Here is a 23,807-nt window from a genome sequence, read left to right as displayed (position 1 = left end):
ATCAATTTAAGGCTCTTGTGAAAAGTGTATCTAGGGGGACTTAGTTGACATGGTATATCATTTTGATGGGTAGCTCTCATACCCACTTTGTGTTGTAATTTTAGTTTTGGAAATTCAACAGGTATTGCTAAAGAAGCTCTTGAAGCTTGATATTTGATCACAATATTGATTTACTATGTAGCTCACAACTGCTCTGATATGAAAATGCCTCCATCACTGATTTTCTTCTATTCGTAGGTGGCACATATGACTAAAAGTGAAATGCATTTGCATGACACAGCATTCATAGGTCCAGCACTTTTGTTTCTGGACCAATATTTTAACAGCTTTATTGATGAATATATTGTTCTTTGGATTGCTCTGGTAAGTTTTGTACTATATTCTTTTTTTTTTTTTTTTTTTTTTTTTTTTTGTCTTTTGTCTTTTGTTGTTGTTGTTGTTGTTGTTGTTGTTGTTATTGTTGCTATTTCTTGGGCCGCTCCCGCGGCATATGGAGGTTCCCAGGCTAGGGGTTGAATCGGAGCTGTAGCCACTGGCCTACGCCAGAGCCACAGCAACGCAGGATCCGAGCCGCGTCTGCAACCTACACCACAGCTCACGGCAACGCCGGATCGTTAACCCACTGAGCAAGGGCAGGGATCGAACCCGAAACCTCATGGTTCCTAGTCGGATTCGTTAACCACTGCGCCACGACGGGAACTCCTGTACTATATTCTGTTTCATGATTTGGAGGCTACTTGTTTTCTTATTTCATTGGGCCAGTCCTGAGAGATGGATAAGTGTAATAATTTGAAATACCAGAAGACCACATTTATGGGACTTCATGAGAGTTCCTTGTGGCTTCATCTTTGAGTCTTTTTTTTTTTTTTTTTTTTTTTTTTGCATTATTCTTATTAGTCCTGTCTACATTATGGCTCATAAATTCTGTGTTTCTGACTTTGCAGGAGTTGACAAACTACACCCTGTGGGCCAGTGGCCAGTTTTTGTAAATAAAGTTTTATTGGAACACATTCATGGCTATTCATTTATGTTTCGTCTATGTCTGCTTTTTTGCTACCATGGCAGAGTTGAGCAGTTGTGACAAAGCCAGTTTGTTGTTCCTTGATGTAAAGGAAAAATTGTGAGGAGATTGAGTTATTGTGTGGAATGGAAATGACTTTGAAGAAAGTCAGAAGCCACTCCTTGGCCTTTAGGAAGCATAGGGATAGCCTAAGCAGGTCCCGAAAAACCTAATAGTCTCTTTTTTTTCCAGGTCTTCTCTTTCTTTGATTTGATTCGCTACTGTGTCAGTGTTTGCAATCAGATTGCATCTCACCTGCACATACATGTCTTCAGAATCAAGGTCTCTACAGCTCATTCTAATCATCATTAGTGATGCAGTTGATGTTATATAGGAAACTCATGTTTTCTGCAGAAAAGAATCTGAATATACCAAGAAAGGGGCGGTTAAGAATAAATATAATTTATAATAATCAATGTTGTATAACTTTTATTCTTTGTTATTGGTAACACTCCTTAACTATGCTGTGTAAGAATGGGAATTTCAAGTTCCATCTTGTATATTGTGCGTGTCGGTCATACAGCATTTGGCCCAAGAAAGCATGCAGGAAAAAAATGCCATGTGTTTGTCATTATCCTGAATTCAGAGTAAAATTGTCGTGGGGAGCAGATCCCCAGTGGTGGAGATTTCTACTGTAGAATATTTGTGGGCCAAAAGATGGTTGCTTTATAATTTTAACAAATCATCATCTTTTAGTGGCATCCTTGTTTCATGTCTTCTCAAGCTTTCTTTACTAAAGCATTCAGCTTGTGGCACAGATTTATCCCACTAGCTTGTGGGGTGGCACGAGTGATAAAGATCTTGAATTTGGATTGAGAAGTTTCCTATCTTTACACTGTTGAGGAAGTCATTTTTTTTTTTTTTTTTTTTTTTTTTTTTTTTTTTTTTTTTTTTTGCTCAAGAAATGGTATCTCATGGGCTTGGGAAATCCTGTTAGCATGCATAATAATGTGGTAACTTTGTCGATTCATTTTATTTTTTTAAATAAATATATGATCTGAAAGCCAGTCTTTTTCTCAGTTTTATTCAGTGGAAAGGTAAACTAAGTTTTAATGTCATTTTTAACATTTTTTAACAAAATTTATTTCTGTTCTTTAATAAATAAGGAAATTCAGTCAGTTGAGTTATTATGTGTCCTGTGACCTTTCTATTTTGTATGAAACTGTTTAACTTAAAACACAGGAGTGCTATGCTCCTTTCCCCTCTCAGTAGGTTTTTTTGGTTGTAGTTGTCACCGTTGAGATTACAAGTGTTTTAGGAATCTCAAACCCTTCCCCAGATTTTCAGTAAGAGGCTCAGGCTTCTCTGGGCAATTATTGACAATCTGCACTCTCCTTTTCTGGCTGCTCAGTATCTGTACAACAGTTTGAGATGAAAACCAAGTATCCTCAGTATCTATAAACCAGATCTGTTTCCTTTGTATATAGATAGTTCCGTTGCTTGAATGAAGAGGCAGACAAGAAGATTTCAATTATTGACTAAAACGAGGTGTCTTTTTTATTGAGTTTTATTTACACCTTGTTTCCATAATCATGGATAAACAGCAGAGCTGCCTTGCCTAATAGCCAGAACTCTTTCTTGCACTTTTAATAGTTCCATCAGTTCCATGTAATCATGGTTAGCAGTGACAGTGAAACCTTCTGTTTCTTTGCTAGAAGGTAGCAGGAAAGGGAAATTTCTCACTACCTTTGCTCCGAAACAACTCCTCAGGCATCTGGGGTAGAGAGGTGCATATAGGAAAATGCTAGAGCAGATCAAATTTTGTAGGTTAGTACAGAGGAAAAAGAAGGAAGAATAATTAACTTGTTTGGCAGAGTTTTGCATCACTGTCTTGTTAGGTAGACATAGCAGATGTTAATTACCTACAGCGGACATTGACGTCTGGAGAGGCTAGATGGCACAGCAATGTCACAACAATTGCTCCTTTTCCGAACGGGAGCTAGAATCCAGAACTTCTGAATTGTGGTCAGGTGTTCTCTCCTGCACCGTAGGAGCTGTGCTGGAAGCTATCTATGGTGGGCTGAAACTACAATTTGAGACGCTAGAATCTTTCTCAGCATAAAGGGAAGACGTTCAGGTTTTTGGTGTGTGGTTCCTTCAACTCCAGACACCATCAGCATCAGATTAAGGGTACATTTATAGTAAACTGCAGTTGGTCCTGAATCTCCTTAGGATCTTATATCTCATTAGGTGTCAGAATCATCTGAAGAAGTTTAAAAAATACAGGTTTCCATGTCCTGTCTCTAGAGATGATTCAGTAGGTGTGATATGGGGCCTCATATGTTCATAAGCTCCCTAGGATTCTAGTCCTTGTAACCAAGTGAGGCACAATTAGGCTTAGGAATCACTGCCATAAATGACTTTAAAAGGTGCAGTAACTTCGAAGCTGTGAAGAGTAGCAGCGTAGTTAGGGGTGGCATGCGGATGGTGGAACATCTGCCACCTGCAGTAGGTCTCTGTACCCCTCAAATAAAATGATGTTGGCTTTAACTTCAATTTGCTAGCCCCAGTCCCCAGTCCCACCCTCTAACAACATTTGTGCTCTTTGTACAGAATTCAGGGGCCTCTGAGGACCATACTCGTATACACCCATTAAAAAGATGGAATTTGTAAAAGATAAGATGCTTCTATAAGTTTCCCTTCCCTTCACAGTGTTTAAACAGAAGCTGCCAGTAGAGGTATAGAGGGAATATGGACCAGGTGACACTAAATTCCTTCGGCTGTTTCAGATTATGACTCTCTTCTCTCCAAAGGAAAACATGTCAATGTGGGGATCCCTCTACCTTGAGCAAAAGAGCTGAACTGGGCTTCTCAGGATAGTGAAGTAGGAAGCAGGATGTCTAATGGAGAAAGCTCCAAACTGGAAATGATAGACAGACAGACCTATTTCTGGAAGTGTTCTTCACTGGCTTCTGTCAACCGAAATGCTTACCCTCAAGTTACCTTAGACTGCAAATGTTTCACTTTTCTCCCAGGATTCTGGAAAGCACACCTGACTAGAACCAAGAGCTGCTGCCATGCCCCCAGTGCTGTTGCTGCTTTTACCGGTATCCCTTATCCTTCTGGTGAGAAGGTCTGCTGACCTCTACAGTTCTGCACTCCGCACACAGCCCCAGAGTTCTGGGCACTATTACCAGGTCTTCCACTTCTAGTCCAGTTTATTCTCACATCTATTGCCTTGTTTGTCTGGTCCTCTCTCCCTAGCGGAAGCTAGAGATAACACATTTAAAGGACAAAAAGATTTTCATCTTTATTCTTATCCTCACATGTCCATAGACGTCTTTTTTTTTATGTGGAGAAACTGAGCTTTCTCTGTGGAGGATCTTGTAATAGTGGTTCCTGGAAGAGGGCGGTTACAGCAACTTCTAAGACTATAGCACCTCTACTGCTGTTTCCTGCCCTCTGTCACCTCTGCAGAAAAGGCAGCTTTGCGCCCAGCTCTGTGAGCACAGAGGTCGGAGCCTTCTAGAGTCCTAAGAAAGCTGATTCCAGGCATCTAGAACTCAAAAGACACCCACTTGAAGCAAGACCTGGTTACCAGGACTTGGAAGAAGGCTGTGAATTCTGGGGGCTGAGAGCTTCACTGAGCCTACCATCATGGCAGGGCCCAAAGTCCACAACTGGCCCGGAGGTCTAGTCACTCCTCTTCTCCACAGCTCTTATTTCACAGTCTTTTCCTTTGATTTCTTCTGTTTCTTCTGTTCCTCATATTCAAGTATTTTCTTCTGGAAATAGCCTGTGGGTTCAGACACAGGTGTCAGAGGCATCTCATCTGGCCAGGCAGACTAAGATGAACTTGGGAGCGAGGGTCAGAAACATGGTCTGTCTGCTGCCCTTGCTGCCCCCCTGCACCCACATACCTGCCAGGATCCCCATCCCTTCACAGGCCCTTGGAGATCCTGGTATTTGATAGGACCCAAAAAGGGGCCTAAAACAATAATTAGTAGGAATAAGCTCCAGACTACAACAAAGAACATAGGGCCTCCTGCTGGTTGATGAATAGAGCCACTTCTGCAAAACGTCAGCCCAGGAGGCATTCTCTCGGGCCTCAGGTTATCTCTTTCCAAGCCCACTTGATAAGACTACAGCTATGGTGTGGGCCTCCCAAGAGAGATGCTCTTTCCTCCCCTCCTGGTCATTGTAGGGCCACACCCAACTTGGAGGCAGTGACCCCCTCCAGGCTGAGATTGAAAGGGCACTGTAACTGTATACCTGCAGGTGGGTTCTTGCTCTTCTCAGCTTCCTGGATGAAAAGGGAAAAGAGCTGTGTCTTCACAAACTTCTTCACAAATCGACGGTTGGCCTTGGAGGGCAGGGCCTTGTAGAAGGCCCGTTCTTGGAAGTGGCCTTGCCCATTTGCCTCCCGCTTGATGTAGGAAGCATAGTGGCCCACAGTCTTGACAAAGAACTGCACAAAAGGTCCTGAAACGTGCTCGTTGATTTGTTCTGAAGCTGCAGGGGACATGTAGAGATGATTGCAAGCTGAAAGCTCTCAGGGAAGGGGTGGAGTAGGGTTCATAATTACTGTTTAAAGTGGGGGACGAGCTGCGGGTTCACCACTGCTTAGGAAGCATAAAATCTCATATGCATACGTGCCCTAGAACAAGGCCTCTGGGACTAGCCCAGGACAGCTGAGTGAGTTTATTTTATTCTGGAAGGGAATTGTCAGAATAAGGGAATCATGCCCTCGAGCTCTTTGGAGAAAGCCAAAATAAGGGGGGCTTAGGACTTACTCTGTAACTCCTTGATCTTATGGCCAAGAGAGTCTAAGATGTCATCCTGAAGCTTGGGTGGTAGGATGTGCTTTTCATCACCAACCTAGGAGAGGACAGAGCTCAGAGGTCAAGCAGTCAGGGAGCAAGCATGGAGTGAAGTATTGCAGCGAGTGTGAGGAAGGCATGAATTCTATAACCACTCCGCCCCCCAATAATTGGCCACATAGAAGAGAAACAACAAGTTGTTTCTTGGTCATCAGTTTGACTCTGAACATGAGCAAGTCTCTCTATCCCTGTGATACTTGGTTTATATCCATGCTCCAAAGGTATTAACAGCAATTGCCTTGTAAAGTCATCTGTCTTTGTCATGGGAGAAAAGAGATCTTGTTAACCTGGGTTCTCAGTCAACAAAAGTACTTAAAGTTTGCCAAAGCAAGTGGAGCATCGTGAAGACTAGAGCAACTGAATTGGCGGTGGGCCTGCAGGGCATCTGAACGCAGACACTTACTGACATTAAGAAGGTTCCTTCACAAAGATCCACCAACAGGACCTGAAATAGATACAGCATAGCTTTATCTCTTCCCCTTTCTCCATTTCTGCCTATGGTCGTACCTTTCACCCCAAGTAGCAACAAAATCAGCATCTTCAATTCTCATTTCCTGTCTGATACTCTCCTTTCTTTCCTTACTCTCTCTCCTTTCTCCTTTCCGGGGAAAAGGGTATGAAGGTGTAGGAAGTGAGGAGTAGGGGAGAGAGCTAGGAAGAAGGGATACAACATGGGTATATCAGAGCCAATCACTCCCTTAATAAACCCTTGATCACAGTCATGGCTTCTAGATATGGAACATTTAGTACACGGCACACACCACAAGTGCTTTGCACATTTTATCTCATTTAATCTCCCCAACACTCCTGTAGAGGCAAGTCCTGTGCCTGTTTGGCAGGTGAGGAATCAGACTCAAAGAAATGAAGTTGCCTGAGGTGATAACTGCTAACAAAGAGTAGATCCAGTTTCCAAGCCGACACTGGGCCATTCTTGGGATTGCATCCTTCTCCCTCCAACTCTCTTGGTGTTTTTTTGTTGTTGTTGTGGTTTGGTTTTTGGTTTTTGGGTTTTTTTGCTTGCTTTATTATTTTTATTTATTATAGTTGGTTGACAATGTTGTGCTAATCCCTGCTGTATAGCAGAGTGACCCAGTCATACACAGATATATACATTCTCTTTCTCATTATCTTCCATCATGTCCTACAACTCCTTTTCAACTGCCTTCCCTCTGGTCAGCTTTAGGACAGGGATGGGCATCTTTTTGATTTTTTTAATGCTTACAACAATGTTATGTACAATTGTCTCGACTTCCATTTTAAAAACTCCACAGAGCTTTGGGCCTTCCAGCAGGAAGAAGAGAATGAGCCCAGGATCAACAGGAAGAGAGAAGGAAAGGCAGAAATCTTGTCTAGGGGCTGCTAGTGGGACAAGCCCAGGGCTGGAACTTGGGGGACCTGAGTTCTAGAGCCAGCTCCATCATTGCCTGAGGGGACTTCAGTCTAGACTAGAGATGACGAGTAGGCATCCCACTGGTTGAATTCCAACCTACAGGTCTGTCTCTTTGAGTGTCAGTATATTTAAGTACTTGAATCCAAGATTTAAACTGGAAAATTTCACATAAAATTTGGATTTAGGGCTTCTTCTGAAAAGTCAGGAGTTCCAACACTGGTCCACCTTTAGATGAAACTGAGCACAGCTGCCTCCTTTAGGCAAGGCATGTGCTCAACAGTTTATCATAATCCCCCAAAGCCAATATTGGCTATTTAAATGCCTGTGGGGTCCCTCTTTTCAGTTTGTGACCCTTGGTCTCAACAGAAGGGTGAATGATCCCTCCATGCTCCCTTCTCCCAAATAAAAATAAAGCGAGCACCTGCAAAGTGTGTCAAGAGACAGGGCAGGCTCTGTTATTTTCCGTCGTCAGGGGAGAAAAATTGAACTAGTTCAGGCCTGAAACCACTTGCACACATGGGCTCAGATGCCCTCCAGGGCAGGCTGTTCATTTCAGGCGGTAGGAGGCAAGAGTGTGTGAAGAATTTTCTTGTGAAGTTGTTTCCAGAAATCTCTCCAGCACTTGGGTATATTGCTGTCTGTCAGGTGGTCCCTTCGAGAGAGCTGACGTGAGGCATCAGGGGACCCCCGCTAGCCCTTTCTCTTCCTCATTCCCTACCCACCTCACAAAGAAGCTGCAGAGCAGTAAAATAGGCCAAGAGTCTTAGATACCAGGAGCTGCAGTCTGACTAGCCTTCGGGTGTCTTCCCGCCAGGCCACTGGAGGAGGAGCCGCAGCTTCTGAGGAGCTGGAGCTGCAGCATCAGGAAGTTTCATAACTTCTGGGGTTGAGACATTTTAAGTCTTATTGCTAAACATGAGGTTGATACTCTGTCCCAGTTAGTCACAGGCAAAGGCTGGCGCAAAGGGCATGTGTACTCAGCAGTTCTAAGGAGGGCTGCGCGGTCTGGGGAAGCCAGGAAGGGAACCTGCTTCTTTACCTCCCAGCAGCGCTTTGTGCAAGAAGGGCTTTGGCTCTACCTTTGCCGGATCTTGCTCTTGCCTGTGCAGGCTCAGAGAAGTCACTTGGCTTCCATGGACCTCAGTTCTTTCTTATGTAAATGGAGGAAATCCTCCCACTAGGGCTGGTGGCATGCCTTCAGTAGCTTATTTCTAGACCCTGCCTGTCCCCCTGCCCCCGGTAGACCCTTCGTCCACACAGAGGGGTCAAGAGTTAGCCAGTGCAGACATACCTAAGCAGCTCTTCTGGCTTGAGATTGTAGTCACATGCTATCTCTAGAAAGATCCTAATGGCAACTCAAGCAAAGCACGGGGTTGCTCTTCCCACGCTGGAAACAGATCGATGTTACTAATGCTCATTTGCACCACCGAGCTCCCTCTGGTGTAACTGGGACAGTGCCAAGAAATAAGCTGACAATCAAAGGGGATTTGGACCCATATCCTCATTAGCCAGCTGAGCTCTGAGCTAAGCAGAAAGATGACCCTTGCTACAAAAAAATTTTTAAAAAAAATCTGCATTTTCAAGACGTATTGTTTGCAGGAAAGCTATGTTAGTTTCCTTCCAAGCCATGTGAATAAATTCCAGTGGGGTGTATGTTGTATAGACCAGCTGTGCTCATCCGTGCAGAAGAAAAATGGGACACCTGGGGCCTGCTCCCTGGGACTAGCTGGCCTGGGAGAGTTGGATGTCCCCTGAATAAGCTACATGCTGCCCCTTAAGCCCAAAGGGAAGTCATTCAGGAAGAGGGAGCAGACACTTTTTTGGAGTGTGAGTTACACGTCAGGCACCAGGCGAGGTGCTCTGTGCAGATTATTTCCCCGAGGGTCCCTAGGAACTGAACACCGTCGTTCCACTTCTACAGATGAGGACACTCAGGCTTAAAGAGGTGAAGCGACTTTGCCCCTGTTAGTAGTAGAGCAAGGATCCGGATCCAGGTCTGCCTGGTTCCAAATCATGCCCTCTTCTGGCCGCACCATACCTCTTCCATGGGGCTCTCCATAACCTTCTCCCGGAAGCGCATTTGTACTCCAACCATGAAGGGAGTGGGGCAGCAGACAGTGTCCAGAAGGCTCTCGGGGACGACGGGGATGTAGGTGTGGGCCCAGCTGAAGGGGTAGAGCAGCGCGGCAGCAGCATGGATGCACTGAGACAGGGTGCTGGGGACAGGGCACAGGAAGTGAGGGTCAGAGGGGCCTCCCTGCACCTCCACCCTCGCGCATCCCCCACCCAGCCCACCACTGCCGGCAGCTGCTGATGCTGCCTGTGCCGACCCACGAACAAGTCTGGGAGCCATGCTGGTCACAGAGCTTGTGACTGCTTGTAGCTGGGAGGGGAGGGCCAGAAACCGGGAGAGACTGGGGCTCCTCCCATCAGTGAGTATATAGATGCAAACTATTGCATCAGGGTTAGTAGATGCAACCTATGACATTTAGAGTGGATAAGCAATGAGGTCCTGCTGTATAGCACGGGGAACTAGATCCTATCACTTGTGATAGAACGTGATGGACAATAACATGAGATAAAGAGTGTATATACATATGTCTGACTGGGCCACTTTGCTGTGCAGCAGAAATTGACAAAACATTATAAATCAGCTATAATTTTAAAATGCGGGGTGCTACTTGATCCTTCTTTTCCCAGTTAGTCGTCTCAACTCACTACTGGGGGGAGACTGTTGCTCTAAAGAGAGAAGGGAAGAAACGCCCCCACTCCCACAATTCACTGATCAGGCCCCTTCTCTCTGCTCACCACTAAGCTAAGGGTGTAGCTACCAGGAAGCTAAGAGCCAGCCTGTTTTTAAAGACCTCACAGTGTAGTTAAGGAGACAAGCATGTAAACATTGGGGTGCAGAAGAGAAGTCAAGCCTTATTTCCTCCTTTGGCCTCGCCCCCAGTCTTTAACTCTCACGGCTCCCTCTGGCCACTTGAGGTTATTTAACGTTACCAGGTTGGTGCCTGAGTTTGCTGGGGAAATTCCTAGATTCCAGGAACCTCTGATCAGCAATTCCTACCCGGAAAGTCCCACCGAGGTGGCTCCCCCACCCTTTCTAATGAAGTCTTCCCCATGTAATGATTGCCCAACTCCCTCGCCACCCCCCCAAACCTACCCAGCACACGCACACAAGCCCACACTCTGTCTTCTCTATTCTCCACTAGCTTTCATGGCTCTTCATGTCTCCAAATTGCCTCAAAGCCAAGGCCAATAAAAACACAGATGCGGAAACCGTGTTTCAGTTCTTGGTATCAAGCTAGCACTTCCTGAGTTAGAAAGATGGAATCTCTGAGAGTCTAGCCAAGGTTTAGGCTGACTGGAAGTCCCCTTCCTGCCTGAACTGCAAAGATCTGGAACTCTCGGTGTGGGAAGGAAGTGGGGAGTGGTGGGGTCACGCCTGAGGGGTGAATCCTGCCAGCCTTTGCCCACCTCCAGGCCCGCTGACACCCGGAGTCACCTGCCCTCCCGAAACACTGATCTTAGGGGGAAAAGGCCCAAATCCCAGCTCCAACCATGGCAGAAACATGTAATTTCCCTACAGGGCAAGGGTGGAAGAACTATTTCCAAAGTGAAAGATTACACCACTTCCCTGGAGAATTAGCCTATAGCTGGTGCTTTTTGGTTACCACTGATTTTTGCAGAAATTTCTCCCCACAAACCCCGTTCCCTGTATGAGCTTCCTTTCTTCTAAAACTCATGACATTCACCTGACCCTCTGGCCTAGCATTTGAGGCCCTAATGTTAATCCTTTTCTTCTTCTTCCCTAAAAGATAAAACCAAGGTTATTAGCCTAATATCATCAGTCTTTTCCATCCCCAGACACAAAGAGGTCAACTTTCTACTGTTTTATGAGTTTTCTCGCATCTCCATTCTGGTTTTTTTTTTTTTGTCTTTTTAGGGCCACATCTGCCACATGCGGAAGTTCCCAGGCTTGGGATCAAATCGGAGTTGCTGCTGAGGCCTATGCCACAGCCACAGTCACGAGGGATCAGAGCCACATCTGTGACCTACGCCACAATTTGCAGCAACACCAGATCCTTAACCCTCTGAGTGAGGCCAGGGATCAAACCCACATCCTCATGATACTGTCAGGTTCTTAACCCACTGAGTCACAATGGGAACTCCTCCCTTGTCCATTCTGTCACATCTGCCCAAGGCTTTCTCAGACTCGAAGTCCCTAAGAGGTAGAGACCAAGACATGACAGTGTTTTGTTTTGATTATACCCAGGGCTATGTTTGAGCCTATTATTAAGAAGAGCAGCTGGCATTTACCCGTGTGTGCCTGGTAGGGTGCTAGTTACCTAATGTGCCTTATTTCATTGAATCCTCACCACACCCTTATGAGGCTGGTACAGTCAAGTCAAGAGATCATGACTTCAAGAAGGGAAGAAATGCACCCAAGGAAAACCATGTAGCTGAAGGTCAAAGAAAACGACTTGCACCTTGGTCTACTGATTTCAACACCTATGCTCTCAATCACTACAAACTTCTACATCCCCTCAAGGTCAAGGCCCATGTCTTGTTTGTATCTTCCTAAGGCCTGGCATCTGGTAAACAGTTGACACACAGTGCATGTTTGTTGAATGAGTGACTAAGTGGACAGATGAGATGTTTGCCCTTAGGGATGATGCTTGACCTCCATATCATGACCAGATGCCTCCCTGCTCTGGCCTCCACCCCTGCCCTCCCCCAGCCTTTCAAAAGCAGAAGCCTATCCGCAACCACGCTCACTGGTCTCCACCTGGGCTGGTACTGGAACACTTGACACCCTTCTCAGAGCGAAGTCAGGAACCTCCTTGAGGCTTAGGCAGCAATCAAGTTTGGAGGCAGAAACAGGGGGACTGCAAGAGCTGTCTCTCCAGGTTTAGAGCAGATCAAGACTGGGAGGTGGGAAGATAAGCCCACAGGTCCTATAGCCTGATTTCCTTCGAGAACCCTGCGGTGTGCTCCCTGGAATTTGGCGATGGCCGTCGGTTCCATGGCTGGACCCACCTGAGACCTTCTGCCAGGAAGATGATTCTTCTCTCCAGCACTGCAGAGGCAAAGATTTGAAGGATCTGCTCAAAACTGAGACAGTGCAATAGAGAACTGAAATCCACATGCTCTAGGTGGGAGTCCAGGGGCCGCGTCAGTGAGATAAACTGTGGGGAAACCAGAGAGAGAGGGGTGTCACTGAAAAATCACGCAAACCCCAGAAAGCGGGGTCGCTAATGCCCTCCACCCCGCACCCCACAAAGGAGTCCATCTGAACCTGCCTTCCCTCTGCTAAAAACCCGCTAATGGTTTCCCTCTGCTCTGAGGACAACACTGATGTCCCTGCTTGGCTCACAAGGCTGTGCTTCCCTCGCCAGCCTCACCGGGGGCTCTCCATGCCCTCACCTCACTGTGCCTCCTCGATTCCTTTCTGTCCCTCAAGCATATCATGCTCTTTCCTGCCTGCCTTCTCCCCTCCTCTGGGCTGCTCGGCCCCTCCATTCTTATCCGCATTTATGTCTCAAAGACCTGCCTTGGTCGCCGATGTGTTTCTCATCATTTTCTCATGTCGCATCCTGTTTTCCTTTCGCCACAATCACACAATTTTTAAGCATCTATTTATGTGTGTATTTACTTCTTTTTTCTTTTCTGGCTGCACCGGCGGCATACGGAAGTTGCCGGGCTAGGGATCAAATCCAGGTCACAGTTGCAACCTACTCGGCAATGCCAAATCCCTAACCCACTGCACCAGGCCAGGGATCAAATCCACACCATCGCAGAGACGAGGCCAGATCCTTAACCCCTGAGCCACAGCGGGAACTCCTGTGTGTTGACTTACTTAAGTCTGTCTCTCCCACAAGACTCCATAATGTCAGGGACAGTATTCATTTTATTTAGCACTTTATGTGCAGAAAATAGTACAGCTGGCACACAGCAAGACTTCCAAGACTTCCACACATAAGTCCCTCCCCCTTATTCTTACACATGGGGAAGCCAGGTTCAGAGGGACGCCGAGGTTATCTAGACGGGAATTCTTAAAAATCTTTTACTTGCTGCTTTGTCTGCTTAATGCCTTAAAACAGCAGCATCCTCACTGTGACGTGGGTGGGGACTCGGGGTGGGGATGGATGATAAGAAAAAGTCAGGTGGAGGCCATAAGGTAGAGATATGGGACAGACGCGGGGAGATAAGGGAGGCGAGGGGGGAAAGTGGCGGTTTGGGGGCTGGGAGCAAAGTCCATTCTAGCACCAGGAGCCTCAGCTTCCACGGTTTCCTTATTATAAATAAAAGTGGCTTAAACTGTGACTAGGTCCTTGCGAGCATCAGGCTGGGGGAGGGGGGCAGAAAACTTGGGTTTGATATCTGGCTCTGCCAATAATTCCAGCCACGTCCTGGTCCCTACCTGGCTCTGTTTTTCTGAAAGTTAGCCACGTGAATGGAAGCACTGTGATGAAAGGAGCCACAGAAACCCGCCCGCCCCCTCCAGCCAGGGAGGGAGGGTCTGGCCCGTTTTGCTCACCCACCTCCGTGCCCGAGTCGGGGATGAAGCTCTTGAGGGTGACAGTCTTCCCAGGAGCCGGGAAGGCTGCCTCTCGGAGGCCCTGCATGAATGGGTAGATGACGGCCACGGAGATCTGATGCCTCTTCTCCACTTCATCCAGGATCTGGGCGGCAGAGAGCACAGGAGACGGGACTCAGAAGGATGCTCCTTGGAGGGTGGCAGAGACCTCGTGTGTGAGGCTCCTACGCTGGTCCCGCCAATCCTCAACTGGTTCTCTTTCCTCCCTGGCAGAAGGCTGTCTGCTGTTTATCTCCTGCATCAGATCCACTTTTTCCTGGCCTTCTTTTCATCCTCTCTCTGCTGATCCACGTTCCTCCCTTCTCCTAACATCCACGTAAACTAGTTTCCGCAGGAAGCCATCCTAGACAAACGCATCAACCGTGATGGTACCACGGTTGTGGGTGGTGTGTGGGTGAGAGGGGGAGCCTGGAAGGCTGGGCCTCTTGGGTGCCCCTCTGCCCTTCAGCTTCCACTGGAGGCTCCCCTGGACCAGGCACGGCCTCCATCCTCAGGCCCTGCACAGATGAACCTTCTGCCCAAGCGAAGGCTGCCAGCGTTTACTGCCTTCATCCTCCAAGGGGCCCGGCTGGGCCCTTGACTGATGCCCTTTCCTGGCCACGAAGCCATGCCCCTTCCATTCTGAAGCACTCCTTTCGGATCCCAACTCAGGGTGGCGCTCCACTTAGTGCCAGCAGAAGATCCGTTCTGCGCTTTGCATATATCATGTCCTCTGAGCCTCACAGCAGCCCATGACATAGGAAGGTGAGGGATCATTACACGTGTTTGACAAACAAGGAAACAGAAACTCCCGTTTGCTAACCTGGAGCGCTTCCCCATCCACTCCAGCTGCTTTCTTTCCTGCCTAGAGCAGGAGCAGCGGACTCCCTGCAGGGGACACCGTCCTCCAAGGTCAGTTCCTACTTTTCCCTAAAGCCGAGTCAAGTCCAGGCCCCTCTCTGCCCCTTTCCCCGGAGTGCCTCGCCTGACCCCCGGCTGCGGGGGTGGAGCGCAGGGAGCACAGGCCGGGCAGGCGGCCAGGCAGGGTTGGAAGCTGAACAGGCCCAACAGGCGCCCGAGGAATCCCGTTCCACCCCTACCTTGGAGAACAAGCCGAAGCAGCCAATGCAGCTGATGATGCAGTACACCTCCGGGAGGCGAGGGCCGCGGCCGGCGGGCTGGGGACAGGGGACGGAGAGGCTCCTTCAGGGCTGCAGCCTCCTCAGGGCCTTGGCCAGGCTGAGGCTGATGGGGCATGGGGATGGGGGCTGGGGGCTGGGGCTGGGGGGATTCATGGCCAACGGTGGGCCGGAGGGAGGAAGGCCTGGCTGTGCAGAGGTCCCATTCATGGGACAGGCAGCAGGAAGGCATGAATGGGCACCAAAATTGTAAGACCCTGAGGGGCCCTGATTGGCTCCTGGGCAAGCACTGCCACCATCGACCCCATCGGGTGGGCAGAGAGGAAGCAGGAGTGGTGTAGAGATGCAGAAGTGGCTTGGGTGGGAGGGGAGCACTGTAAAAGTGTCTTGGAGAGACCAAAGGAATGAACCTCATCTTCCAAATCCCCAGGGAGGCTCTGGGAGGCCCTGGGGGGGGGGATCGGGGGGAAGGGTGACGAGGCCCGGATAGAGGCGGCAGAGAGCGGGTTAGGGTGGCGCCTCCCACATGGAGGAACAGGTGAAAGCCTGGGACAGGAAAAACCAAAGCATGGCCTCAAAGGTCCCCTGTGGAGGTGAGATGGGGGCCTGTGTCCCCGTTCTCATGAGGCTGCGGAGAACACTGACATGGCAGCAGAGCTGGGCTGTGCTCTTGCTACAACCAGCACGGCAGGGAGCCTTGGCTTTTGCAGCCGAGGTTTGAGCAAACCCAGCTGTGGAGCAGAGCAGGCTGCAGAGAGGAGGGGGTGGTTCTGAGCTGCACAGACCAAGAGGCGTCTGCAGTATCCGATCTTCCTGCTCCCATCCACATTGGTCAGAACAAACGAGAAGGTCTCCCTGAGGAAAAGCAGACAAGGCCTAGTGGGCACCTGCTCACTGGATTCTAAAACAAGAAGGCTGTCAGTCTCAGAGGGTCAGTGGGGGCGAGGAGGACCAAGGGGAGCTGCGGATCAACCCTGAGAGTAAGAGTAACAGCAGGAATTTATTTAAAAGCGCTTCTTGGTGTCAGAGTCTAATTGCATCATCTCATTTAATTCTCAAAACAACCCTTTGCAGTAGTACTTCTCAATTACTATCCCCACTTTAAAGATGAAGGAACTGAGACTCTGATGGAGTGGGATTTTTTTGGTTTTGTTTGTTTGTTTTGCTTTGTTTTTTTGCTTTTAAGGGCTGCACTCGCGGCATGCGGAAGTTCCCAGGCTAGGGGTTGAATCAGAGCTGCAGCTGACGGCCTACAGCACAGCCAGAGCAATGCTAGATCTGAGCCGCATCTGTGACCTACACCACAGCTCAGGGCAATGCCAGGTCCTTCACCCATTGAGCGAGGCCAGGGATCAAGCCCGCATCCTCATGAAATCCTAGTCGGGTTCGTTAACTGCTGAGCCATGAAGGGAAATTCTAATCCAAGGTCATTCAGCACATAAATGGTAAAGCCAAAATTCAAGCTCAGGCAAATCCCAGGACGCGTCTAGGTCCATCTTCTGCCAGAGGCAGTCAAAACACGGTGATTTTCACGCCTAGGACCGGTGACGAACCTGGCCCTTCTTCAGACAGAAGGGACTGGCCAATCTGGTTAGCTTAGATCTCTTGCCTCAATGGACCCCAGGTGAAATGTTTATAAATGAACCAACCCCAGTCCCTCCCCATCAGGGAGGGAGCTGGCGAGACATCAGCACACACTCCAACTGAGGGGGCGCAGGAGCCACGTGACTCATACGTGTCCCTCTCCTCCAATCCCAGAATCCCCTGACCCCGGGCCGAGAGATTACCTGGGATACTCAGTGAGGGGGGCCCACTCATTGCCGTCTGGGAAGCAGAACAAGGGGATGGCTCCCAGCAGCCGCTCCTCCTCCTCCTGCTGGCCCCGAAGCAAGTTCTCCCGCTAGAAGGAAAGGGAAAGAGGCAGATGGACTGTGGAGGTTGGAGCAGGTGGAGCGGGCTTGGGGGCTGGCGGGCTTCTTTAGAGGCTCTAAAGCAGTCTGAGAATCAGTGTTTCCACCAGGGTAGCATTCAAAGCATGCCTCTGCCCGTCCCTGCCCAGAGACGGCATTCTGGGTCTGGCTGGAACAACCCCAAGGCTGAAACAGCCCCTCCTGGGCCAAGTCTATATGAACCCGGGTTGGACTTCAAGATCCTAAGGCTCTACATCGTCAGGAAGGGGGCCAGGACCACGCTGAATACACAAAGGCCCAGAGACTGACTGCCCAGCTTCTGGGAGGACCACATCAGAGAGACACCACATCAGACAGGAGAAGCGGCTGGCTCAGTGGCCGCACCGTCAGGGTGAATGAAAAGGATGCCCTCGCCCCACCCCTTTACCCACTGTGGGGCCAGACAAGAAGAAGCCTGACGCTTGGGCTGTGGCCATGGGGCTGAGCTTGCCCCCCAGCTCTGTGCCTGCCCCTCCCCTCCTTCCCGCCTACCCCGCATCCCTGCGAGGACCTCTGGAAGAAGGTAAGCTTCTCTACAGAGAAGGGTGGCTGAGGATGGGATCTGAAAGGCGGAGGGGGTCCCCCGAGGGGCACAGGACTAGCCCAGTTTCCCGGCGAGGGAGCCCAGGTCGGTTCCTCCCATAAAGGCCAGATCTAGATGCTGTGGGTGATACCAGAAAACAAAGCTGGGCCTGAAGGAACCGGGAGCAGTGGGCTCAGGGCAGCTCCCGGCTCAAGTCCTCCCAGGGCGGGTGGGGGAGGGGGAGGGTCAGGGAGGGCCCCTCCCCCCACTGCCTCTCAAACTCCCAGGACCTCCATCCCCCACTGCTTCTTCCTCCAGTCCTTACCTTGGGAAACTGGTAGGTGATTGTGGGCTCGTAATCTGGCCCCGAGTGCTTTTTTTTGAGGGAAACCACGAGGAGGTATTCAAAGAAGTGCTGCCCTCCAGCAAAGTTGGGTAGACAGTGCTCCTGGGTCCTTTCTGGTTCCTTTACTCCTTCCCCTAGATGGTCCTGGGGAGATCCTGAAACCGAGAGACCAGGGCCCATGGGTATCTCACTGATGCCGGCCCCGAGTGCAGGCTGGGAGGCTCCGGCAACTTCCGCACCTCTAGGCCGCCCTGCCAACGCGGAGGTCCCCGGAGCCGGCCCCTTGCCTCAGGTCCTGGGCTCAGAACCAAGTGGGCCCTTTCCGAGCCTGCCTGGGAGATTAGGAACCACGAGGAGCCAAGAGGAGGAAAGAAACCAGTGATCCGGAAGCCAAGGCAACATACCAGGGAGGCTACCATGGGAGGCCAGAGGCCCGGGGGTAGCAGGGACTCTGTCCACTTGAAACGGCATGCTCTGAGTGCACTTGGACTCAAGACATCCGAACAGGCCAAGGGCCACGTGGCTGTGACCACACCAACCCCCAGAGAGGGCATGACCGGCTCTGAAAACCAAGAGAGGAAACCTCCCAGCCCAGTCACATGGGGAAGCAGGTGGAGGACGAGCTATAAAAGGAAGAAAAAGAAGCCTTTCATGGAAACAAGAGCCACCCTGGAAAAAAAGGAAGTGGGCCATCCAGTCCAGACCTGCTCCGTGTCGAGGCAGCCACTGTCCGAAGCGCCCGAGTAGCCTGGCTACCGCTTGTCTGTCCATCTTCTGGGGCGCATAAGGCATGGAGGGCTGCGCTTTCCTCCGACACAGACTGGCTACAGAAAGCCTGAGAAAGCGGCGGCCGTCTCCGTCTCCAACCACAACGCTATGAACTCAAGCCACGCGCGGTCTTCCAGACAGGGGAGAGCAGTTTCCATCCTGTGCACCCAGTGGTTGAGCAAGAAGGCTGACGGGACCCAGGAAGGCAGCAGAACGCCTGCACTGACAGAGGCAGCATCCTGGCACTGCAGCTCAGACCTCAGCTCCTCCCAAGAGCCCCAGGGTGTGGTGAGAGAAAAGGTCATAGGCAAACACCTCCAAAAGCCCAGCTACTTCTGGGCTACGGGCTGTCAATTCCCGGCTGCAGGTTGTGCAATGGGTTTATTTACAACTCAGGACAATGACGAATGCCTGATAACATCAGACTGTGAGCACTGGACCTCGATAGCACCAGGAAAGGGATCTTCTATCTCCATAATTGATTGCCGACCTTTCGCTTCTTAACTTGGTCAACAGCGGCAGATAACCCCAGCCGGGTTGCCTGCTGCACCCTGGGACTTCCAGAACTTTAAGGCTGCAAGCAAGAGCACAGGACCCATGGCTCCTCACAGCAAGGATGCCACTGCCTCCCCTGATTCAAATCAATAGACTTGGCCCCATTCATTATCGAAGTGGAGAAATTGTTCTAGCAAGAGGAATTCCTGGATATCAGTATGACCTCCTTCTCGGGATGAAATAGCAAAGTCCATCTCTGGGCTGGAGAGCTCCTGCCATCTCAGGACATCTATGATGGCACATCTCTCACCCCTGCAATATGTCCCAAGGCAGACATGTCTCACTGGGACCTGTTCCAGGGCTCCAGCAAAGACACCCTCCTCCCACATGGGAAGCACTGACTCAGGACTTTCTCCCCGGCCTATAGCAGGGGACTGGTTGCATCAGCAGCCTGAGGGTCACTCTGGGTGATCTCCATCCCACCCTCTCCATCCCAGCCCGCTCCTGCTTAGGTCAGCAGTTCTGGCCAAGCTAAGAGCAGAGCAGCTGACCCCTGGGGCACCAGTGGTGCTGGGGGAGAGGGAAAGAATAGCAAGAAATCGCCTGGGAGTCTCACTTAAACCCTTGAGTGTGTAAATGCACGCGGTAAGAGAGAAGGACTTTTCCCAGACGGCTGCCCTAAGAGGAACCAGGAAGCAAAAGCATTGGGTGCCAGTGTCTGCCACTCTTGCAAAGAATTAGTAGCCCTCTGGAAGAAAGTGGGGTGCCAAAATAGGGCCAGCGGCTGCTTGCTCTTAACAGCTCCAGACCTGGCTTCTGTGGACATAAAAGCCAGCACTCAGTGACCCAGCCATGACTCCTGGGGAGAACGCCAATCACAGTAAATAAGGATGTTACGAATGCTGTAATGGTGAGAACAGTGACCTGGAACGTTCAGATCTGTCACAAGAGCTGCCTGGCAACCTGCACAGACTGGCTGCTCAATCCTCGCCACTAGTCTGAGGAACAAGCATCTCCTGATACACATGGGGAAACTTACGCACAGAGCGATTCAGGGACTATTTGGGGACTACCATAGAATCGGTTGGGGTGGGAATTGTGAGAGTTTCAAGTGAAGGCTCCTGCCTTCTGGATGCAGCACACACCAAACATCCTACAAACATGGGATGCCTCCAATTTGCCAAAGAACTTGAGAACCAATCTTTTTTTTTTTTTTTTTTGTCTTTTGTCTGTTTTGGGTTGCACCCGCAGCATATGGAGCTGCAGCTGCCAGCCTACACCACAGCCACAGCAACTTAGCATCCAAGCCGTGTCTGCAACCTACACCACAGCTCAGGGCAACGCCAGATTCTTAACCCACCAAGCGGGGCCAGAGATCGAACCCGTGTCCTCATGGATACTGCTCAGGTTTGTTAACCACTAAGCCACGATGGGAATTCTGAGAGCCAAAATATTTTCACTGATTATTCCAGAACCTCAGGAAATGATTCCTTTCCCTAAATCCTTTGGGTTGCACTTTCAGCCCATTTTTTCCGGCTTTATCAGGAGAGCCAAGAGAACAGCAAAATTCACAAACTCAAACAAAAGAAGTTACTGGACGTTGGGGCTGAGGTTCAAGAAATCCAGAAAAGCACAGCTTTCTTCTCCTCTTTCAAAGGGAATTATCAACAGAAAACACCCATCAAACGCACGTTTAATATAGGTCATCTCTTTAATCTCCAGTGCCCTAGAAAGGAATTTTTATCCTGAGTTTTCAGTTGAGGAGGGAGCCACCCTTTCTAGGGAAGTCAGGAGTCTGGTTACACTAGTTTCTCCACCAGGAAGCTCCTCCCACAGCCCTCTGATGAAAAGTCCCAGAACCAGCTAGAATATAGGTGAGGGGACTTTCTGTAACTTTGATCTGGAAAGCTGGCCCTTCTTCTTCTGGCTCAGCTGCTCTCAACCCGGGACCACCAGCACTGCCCCTCCTCCCTACCAGGTTGAGTCACATCTGCACCTATGTGTACACACACACACACACACACACACACACATGCACACACACCTACCACGTAATTGCCTTGGGGCCAAAAGAGCAAAGGAGGGAGGGGGAACTCCTTAGGAAGAGAGAGGTCAGTATGGAAGATGAACAGGTGCACTCTCCTGGCGGGACGGGTACCAGACCTCAGGCACCTCAGACAGGTACCTGAAACAGGGAACCCTGGCTGTATGTCTTACAGTTCCTCCATGTCCAGGAAGCTCCCCCCAGGCACAAGCATCAGCCCTGTTTTGGGACCACATGGGTGGAACAACCGAATGTCTCCTCTGGGCTGAGAGAACTGACTTCTTCCCTTCACACAGGCTTCTGAGGGTTGAGGAAAACCAAAAAAAGACCAGGCCAGGGACATCCAGAGAAGGGAGCCTCCAGCTCCATCCTGCACCTGCTCCTGGCACTGCATACACCCAGGCCTCTGTCCCCACCCATGGTCTCTGACCTCTCTGCCTTGCTACACGTGGAACAACCAGATCGATAACAGTAGCCTGGACACCAGGCTTCCAGGGAGAAGGGGGGCAGGGCAGGGGTAGGGGCAGGAGGAGCAGGGATCTCCCCTCTAGGTCTCCACAGCTCTGGGCGGAGTGGGTGCAGGGGGTCTCCCGCGCAACCTTTTGACTGCCAGTGTCAGAAGGGATGGATTTCTGGGAAGGACACCTGCTCCTTCCTCTCAGAAGGTGGGACCTCTGGGCAAAGTATCTCAGGGTTGTGGCCGCAGCAACAAATGTTTGAATGAATGAAAAAAACAACAACAACAACAAATGAATTCCTAATGCCCTGCCTTCCCAAGCCCGGCGTCCTTGCTGAGAAGAAAATGAATACTGACTTCTAACCCCCACAATCCTGGAAGGGAGGCATCGCTCTGGCTTCGACGATGGGGAACTCAAGGGATCGGGAAGCTTGACGTGTCTGATTCGCACGCGGAGGAAGCGGCTGAGCAGGAGGTGTCGCAGCTCTGCCCGAGGCCACACTCGCCAGGGATCCTCGCCGCCCTTGGGTGGGGGTGGAGGGTAACGTCGTCGGGGAAGACCAGCTTTGCGGCGGGCGGCTCTCCGGGGGGCAGGGTCGCGGCTGCCACCAGAGGAGTCGCGGGGCGGCGAGGCGGGGCGGGGCGCCGGGCGGCTGGGGGCCGAGGCGGGGTCTCCCGGAGGGAGCCGCGGCAGGGGCGCTGCAGGCACGCTGCGGTTGCCCCACAGGCTTCCTGGCTGGAAGACACGTGGCCCCGGGGCCCCACAACCGTTTCCTTCTGCCAGCAGCCTTCCCCTCAGCCCCGCTGGCGTGGCTTCTCCTCGGACCTCCACCCGGTCCCCACCAGCCGGTTTCCACCTCTACCTGCACCCTCTCTCTCCAGCTCACCTGATCCCTGCCCTGCCCTCCCCACCTTCCCCGTGCCCTTCCGACTGCTTCAGGATCGCGGCCCTCCGGGCCCCCCCCTCCCTGGCCCCCGGTCCCCGTCACCTCCTGTCCTGCCCCCCAACCCCCACCGCGGGCTCCCCGCTGCCCCCGCACCCTCGCCCCGGCGCGCCCCGGCCCGGCACTAACCCCCATGGCCGCGCTTCAGTCGCAGGCTGGCTCGGAGGCGGCGGCCGAGCCCATCCATGGCCCCTGGAGTGCCCGGAGCCCGCTCCCAGGTCGGCACCGGCCCCGCCCCCCAGTGCGCGACCTCCGCACTGGACACTTTCACTTTCACGCGGGGGGAGGACGAGGGGACAGGCCCGGGGCGGGGCAGCGCACCTTCCGGACTCCGGCCCAACCCCCGGCGCACCTGGGCGGGCCCGCTCTTCCCTGGGCCCCGGGCAGGGCGGCGCGGGGTGACAGAGGGCGCTCGACGCGCGTCCGGGAGGGGCGGTGCCACCTCGCTCCCACCCTCCTTGGGGCGCCCCGGGAAGCTTGGCTTTCCGAGCCCTGAGGTCCCCAAACGCGCGGGGTCGCCACGAAGTCACCCTCTGTCTCCGCAGCAAGCAGGGGAGTGCCCGTCCGGTGGGCACCCCTGCACCTTCCAGGTGGCTCCGGGACTTCTCCCAGAAAGGGACAAGGTTTTCAGAGTCGGCACACCTTTCCAACCCCTCCATCTCTCCCCCTGCAACTGCTTTAGCCTCGGGCCATTTCTAGGTCTCTTGTCGGATTTATGCTTCTCCCCCATGGGGCACCCGTCCCTGCGTTGCCCTTTTCCCTATTCCATTTCCCGGGGAACCGGCGGGATCCGCGTGGGTGCTTGAGGAGAGACTGGAGCTGGCAGTAGGGTCTTGACCCTGTCTTCCATCTAGCTTGTTCAGAAAGCTCTTGGTAAACTCTTGTGTGATGCAAATGCGAGGGTTGGTGACAATAATGACGACAAATTGTTGCAGTTATCCACATCCCCAAACAGCCTTTCAGGGCTTCCTCTGCCCTTCCCATTTTCATTGGCTTCCATAGCTGCCCAGATTCCAAGCTTCAGGGTCAGGCATTTGATAAGCCCCACTTGATCCTTGAGGATCTGCCTTGGCTCCCCTGTCCCTCCCGGGACCGCCTGTGTAGAGTGGAAGGGTAGAGAGAGTGCAGAGTCCATTTGAAATGTCTCCATTCGCAGAGATTTTAGCCTCAGTTTCAGGTGTGAGAGGTGCAGGGAAGAGGACATTACAGCGGAAATATGTTTGGAATCTATAGACATGACCGCTAGACCTACAGCCCCCTTCTTCTCCCTTGTGTGGCTTCCAGGTGAC

At 51.1% G+C, this 23,807-nt stretch overlaps 2 protein-coding genes across 11 annotated transcripts in view; one reads left to right on the top strand and one right to left on the bottom strand.

The window, feature by feature from the left end:
* CEPT1 (choline/ethanolamine phosphotransferase 1) overlaps positions 1 to 2,067 on the top strand; it is a 42,786-nt gene extending 40,719 nt beyond the window's left edge. For all 8 annotated transcript variants that reach the window (XR_002343512.1, XM_005663567.3, XM_021090044.1 and 5 more), the window contains 2 exons: positions 238 to 363; positions 1,253 to 2,067. Coding sequence is in view for 7 of the 8 variants with exons in the window: in XM_005663567.3 (XP_005663624.1) it covers positions 238 to 363; positions 1,253 to 1,372 (246 nt within the window). In the remaining variant the exon portion in view is untranslated. The remainder of the gene's footprint in view (positions 1 to 237; positions 364 to 1,252) is intronic.
* On the bottom strand, positions 2,526 to 22,903 carry DENND2D (DENN domain containing 2D). 3 transcript variants are annotated; one of them, XM_005663560.3, is made up of 12 exons: positions 22,648 to 22,903; positions 17,790 to 17,965; positions 16,780 to 16,892; positions 15,778 to 15,847; positions 14,954 to 15,031; positions 13,819 to 13,959; positions 12,314 to 12,462; positions 9,309 to 9,486; positions 6,284 to 6,325; positions 5,794 to 5,878; positions 5,273 to 5,512; positions 2,526 to 4,796 (listed from the first exon to the last, which is right to left on the bottom strand). In XM_005663560.3, the coding sequence occupies exons 1-12, from the start codon at positions 22,703 to 22,705 to the stop codon at positions 4,720 to 4,722; spliced, it is 1,407 nt and encodes a 468-aa protein (XP_005663617.2). In that variant the 5' UTR covers positions 22,706 to 22,903; the 3' UTR covers positions 2,526 to 4,719. The 3 variants fall into 3 exon arrangements, with proteins under 3 accessions (XP_005663617.2, XP_003125902.2, XP_001928976.3); XM_003125854.5 differs by lacking the exon at positions 22,648 to 22,903 and adding an exon at positions 18,515 to 19,798; XM_001928941.6 differs by lacking the exon at positions 22,648 to 22,903 and adding an exon at positions 18,215 to 18,492.

This window comes from Sus scrofa, chromosome 4 (genome assembly GCF_000003025.6).
Source record: "Sus scrofa isolate TJ Tabasco breed Duroc chromosome 4, Sscrofa11.1, whole genome shotgun sequence".
Taxonomy (NCBI): Eukaryota; Metazoa; Chordata; class Mammalia; order Artiodactyla; family Suidae; genus Sus; species Sus scrofa.
Note: the sequence above shows the minus strand (reverse complement) of the source record. Positions and strands in the feature narration are given on the sequence as shown.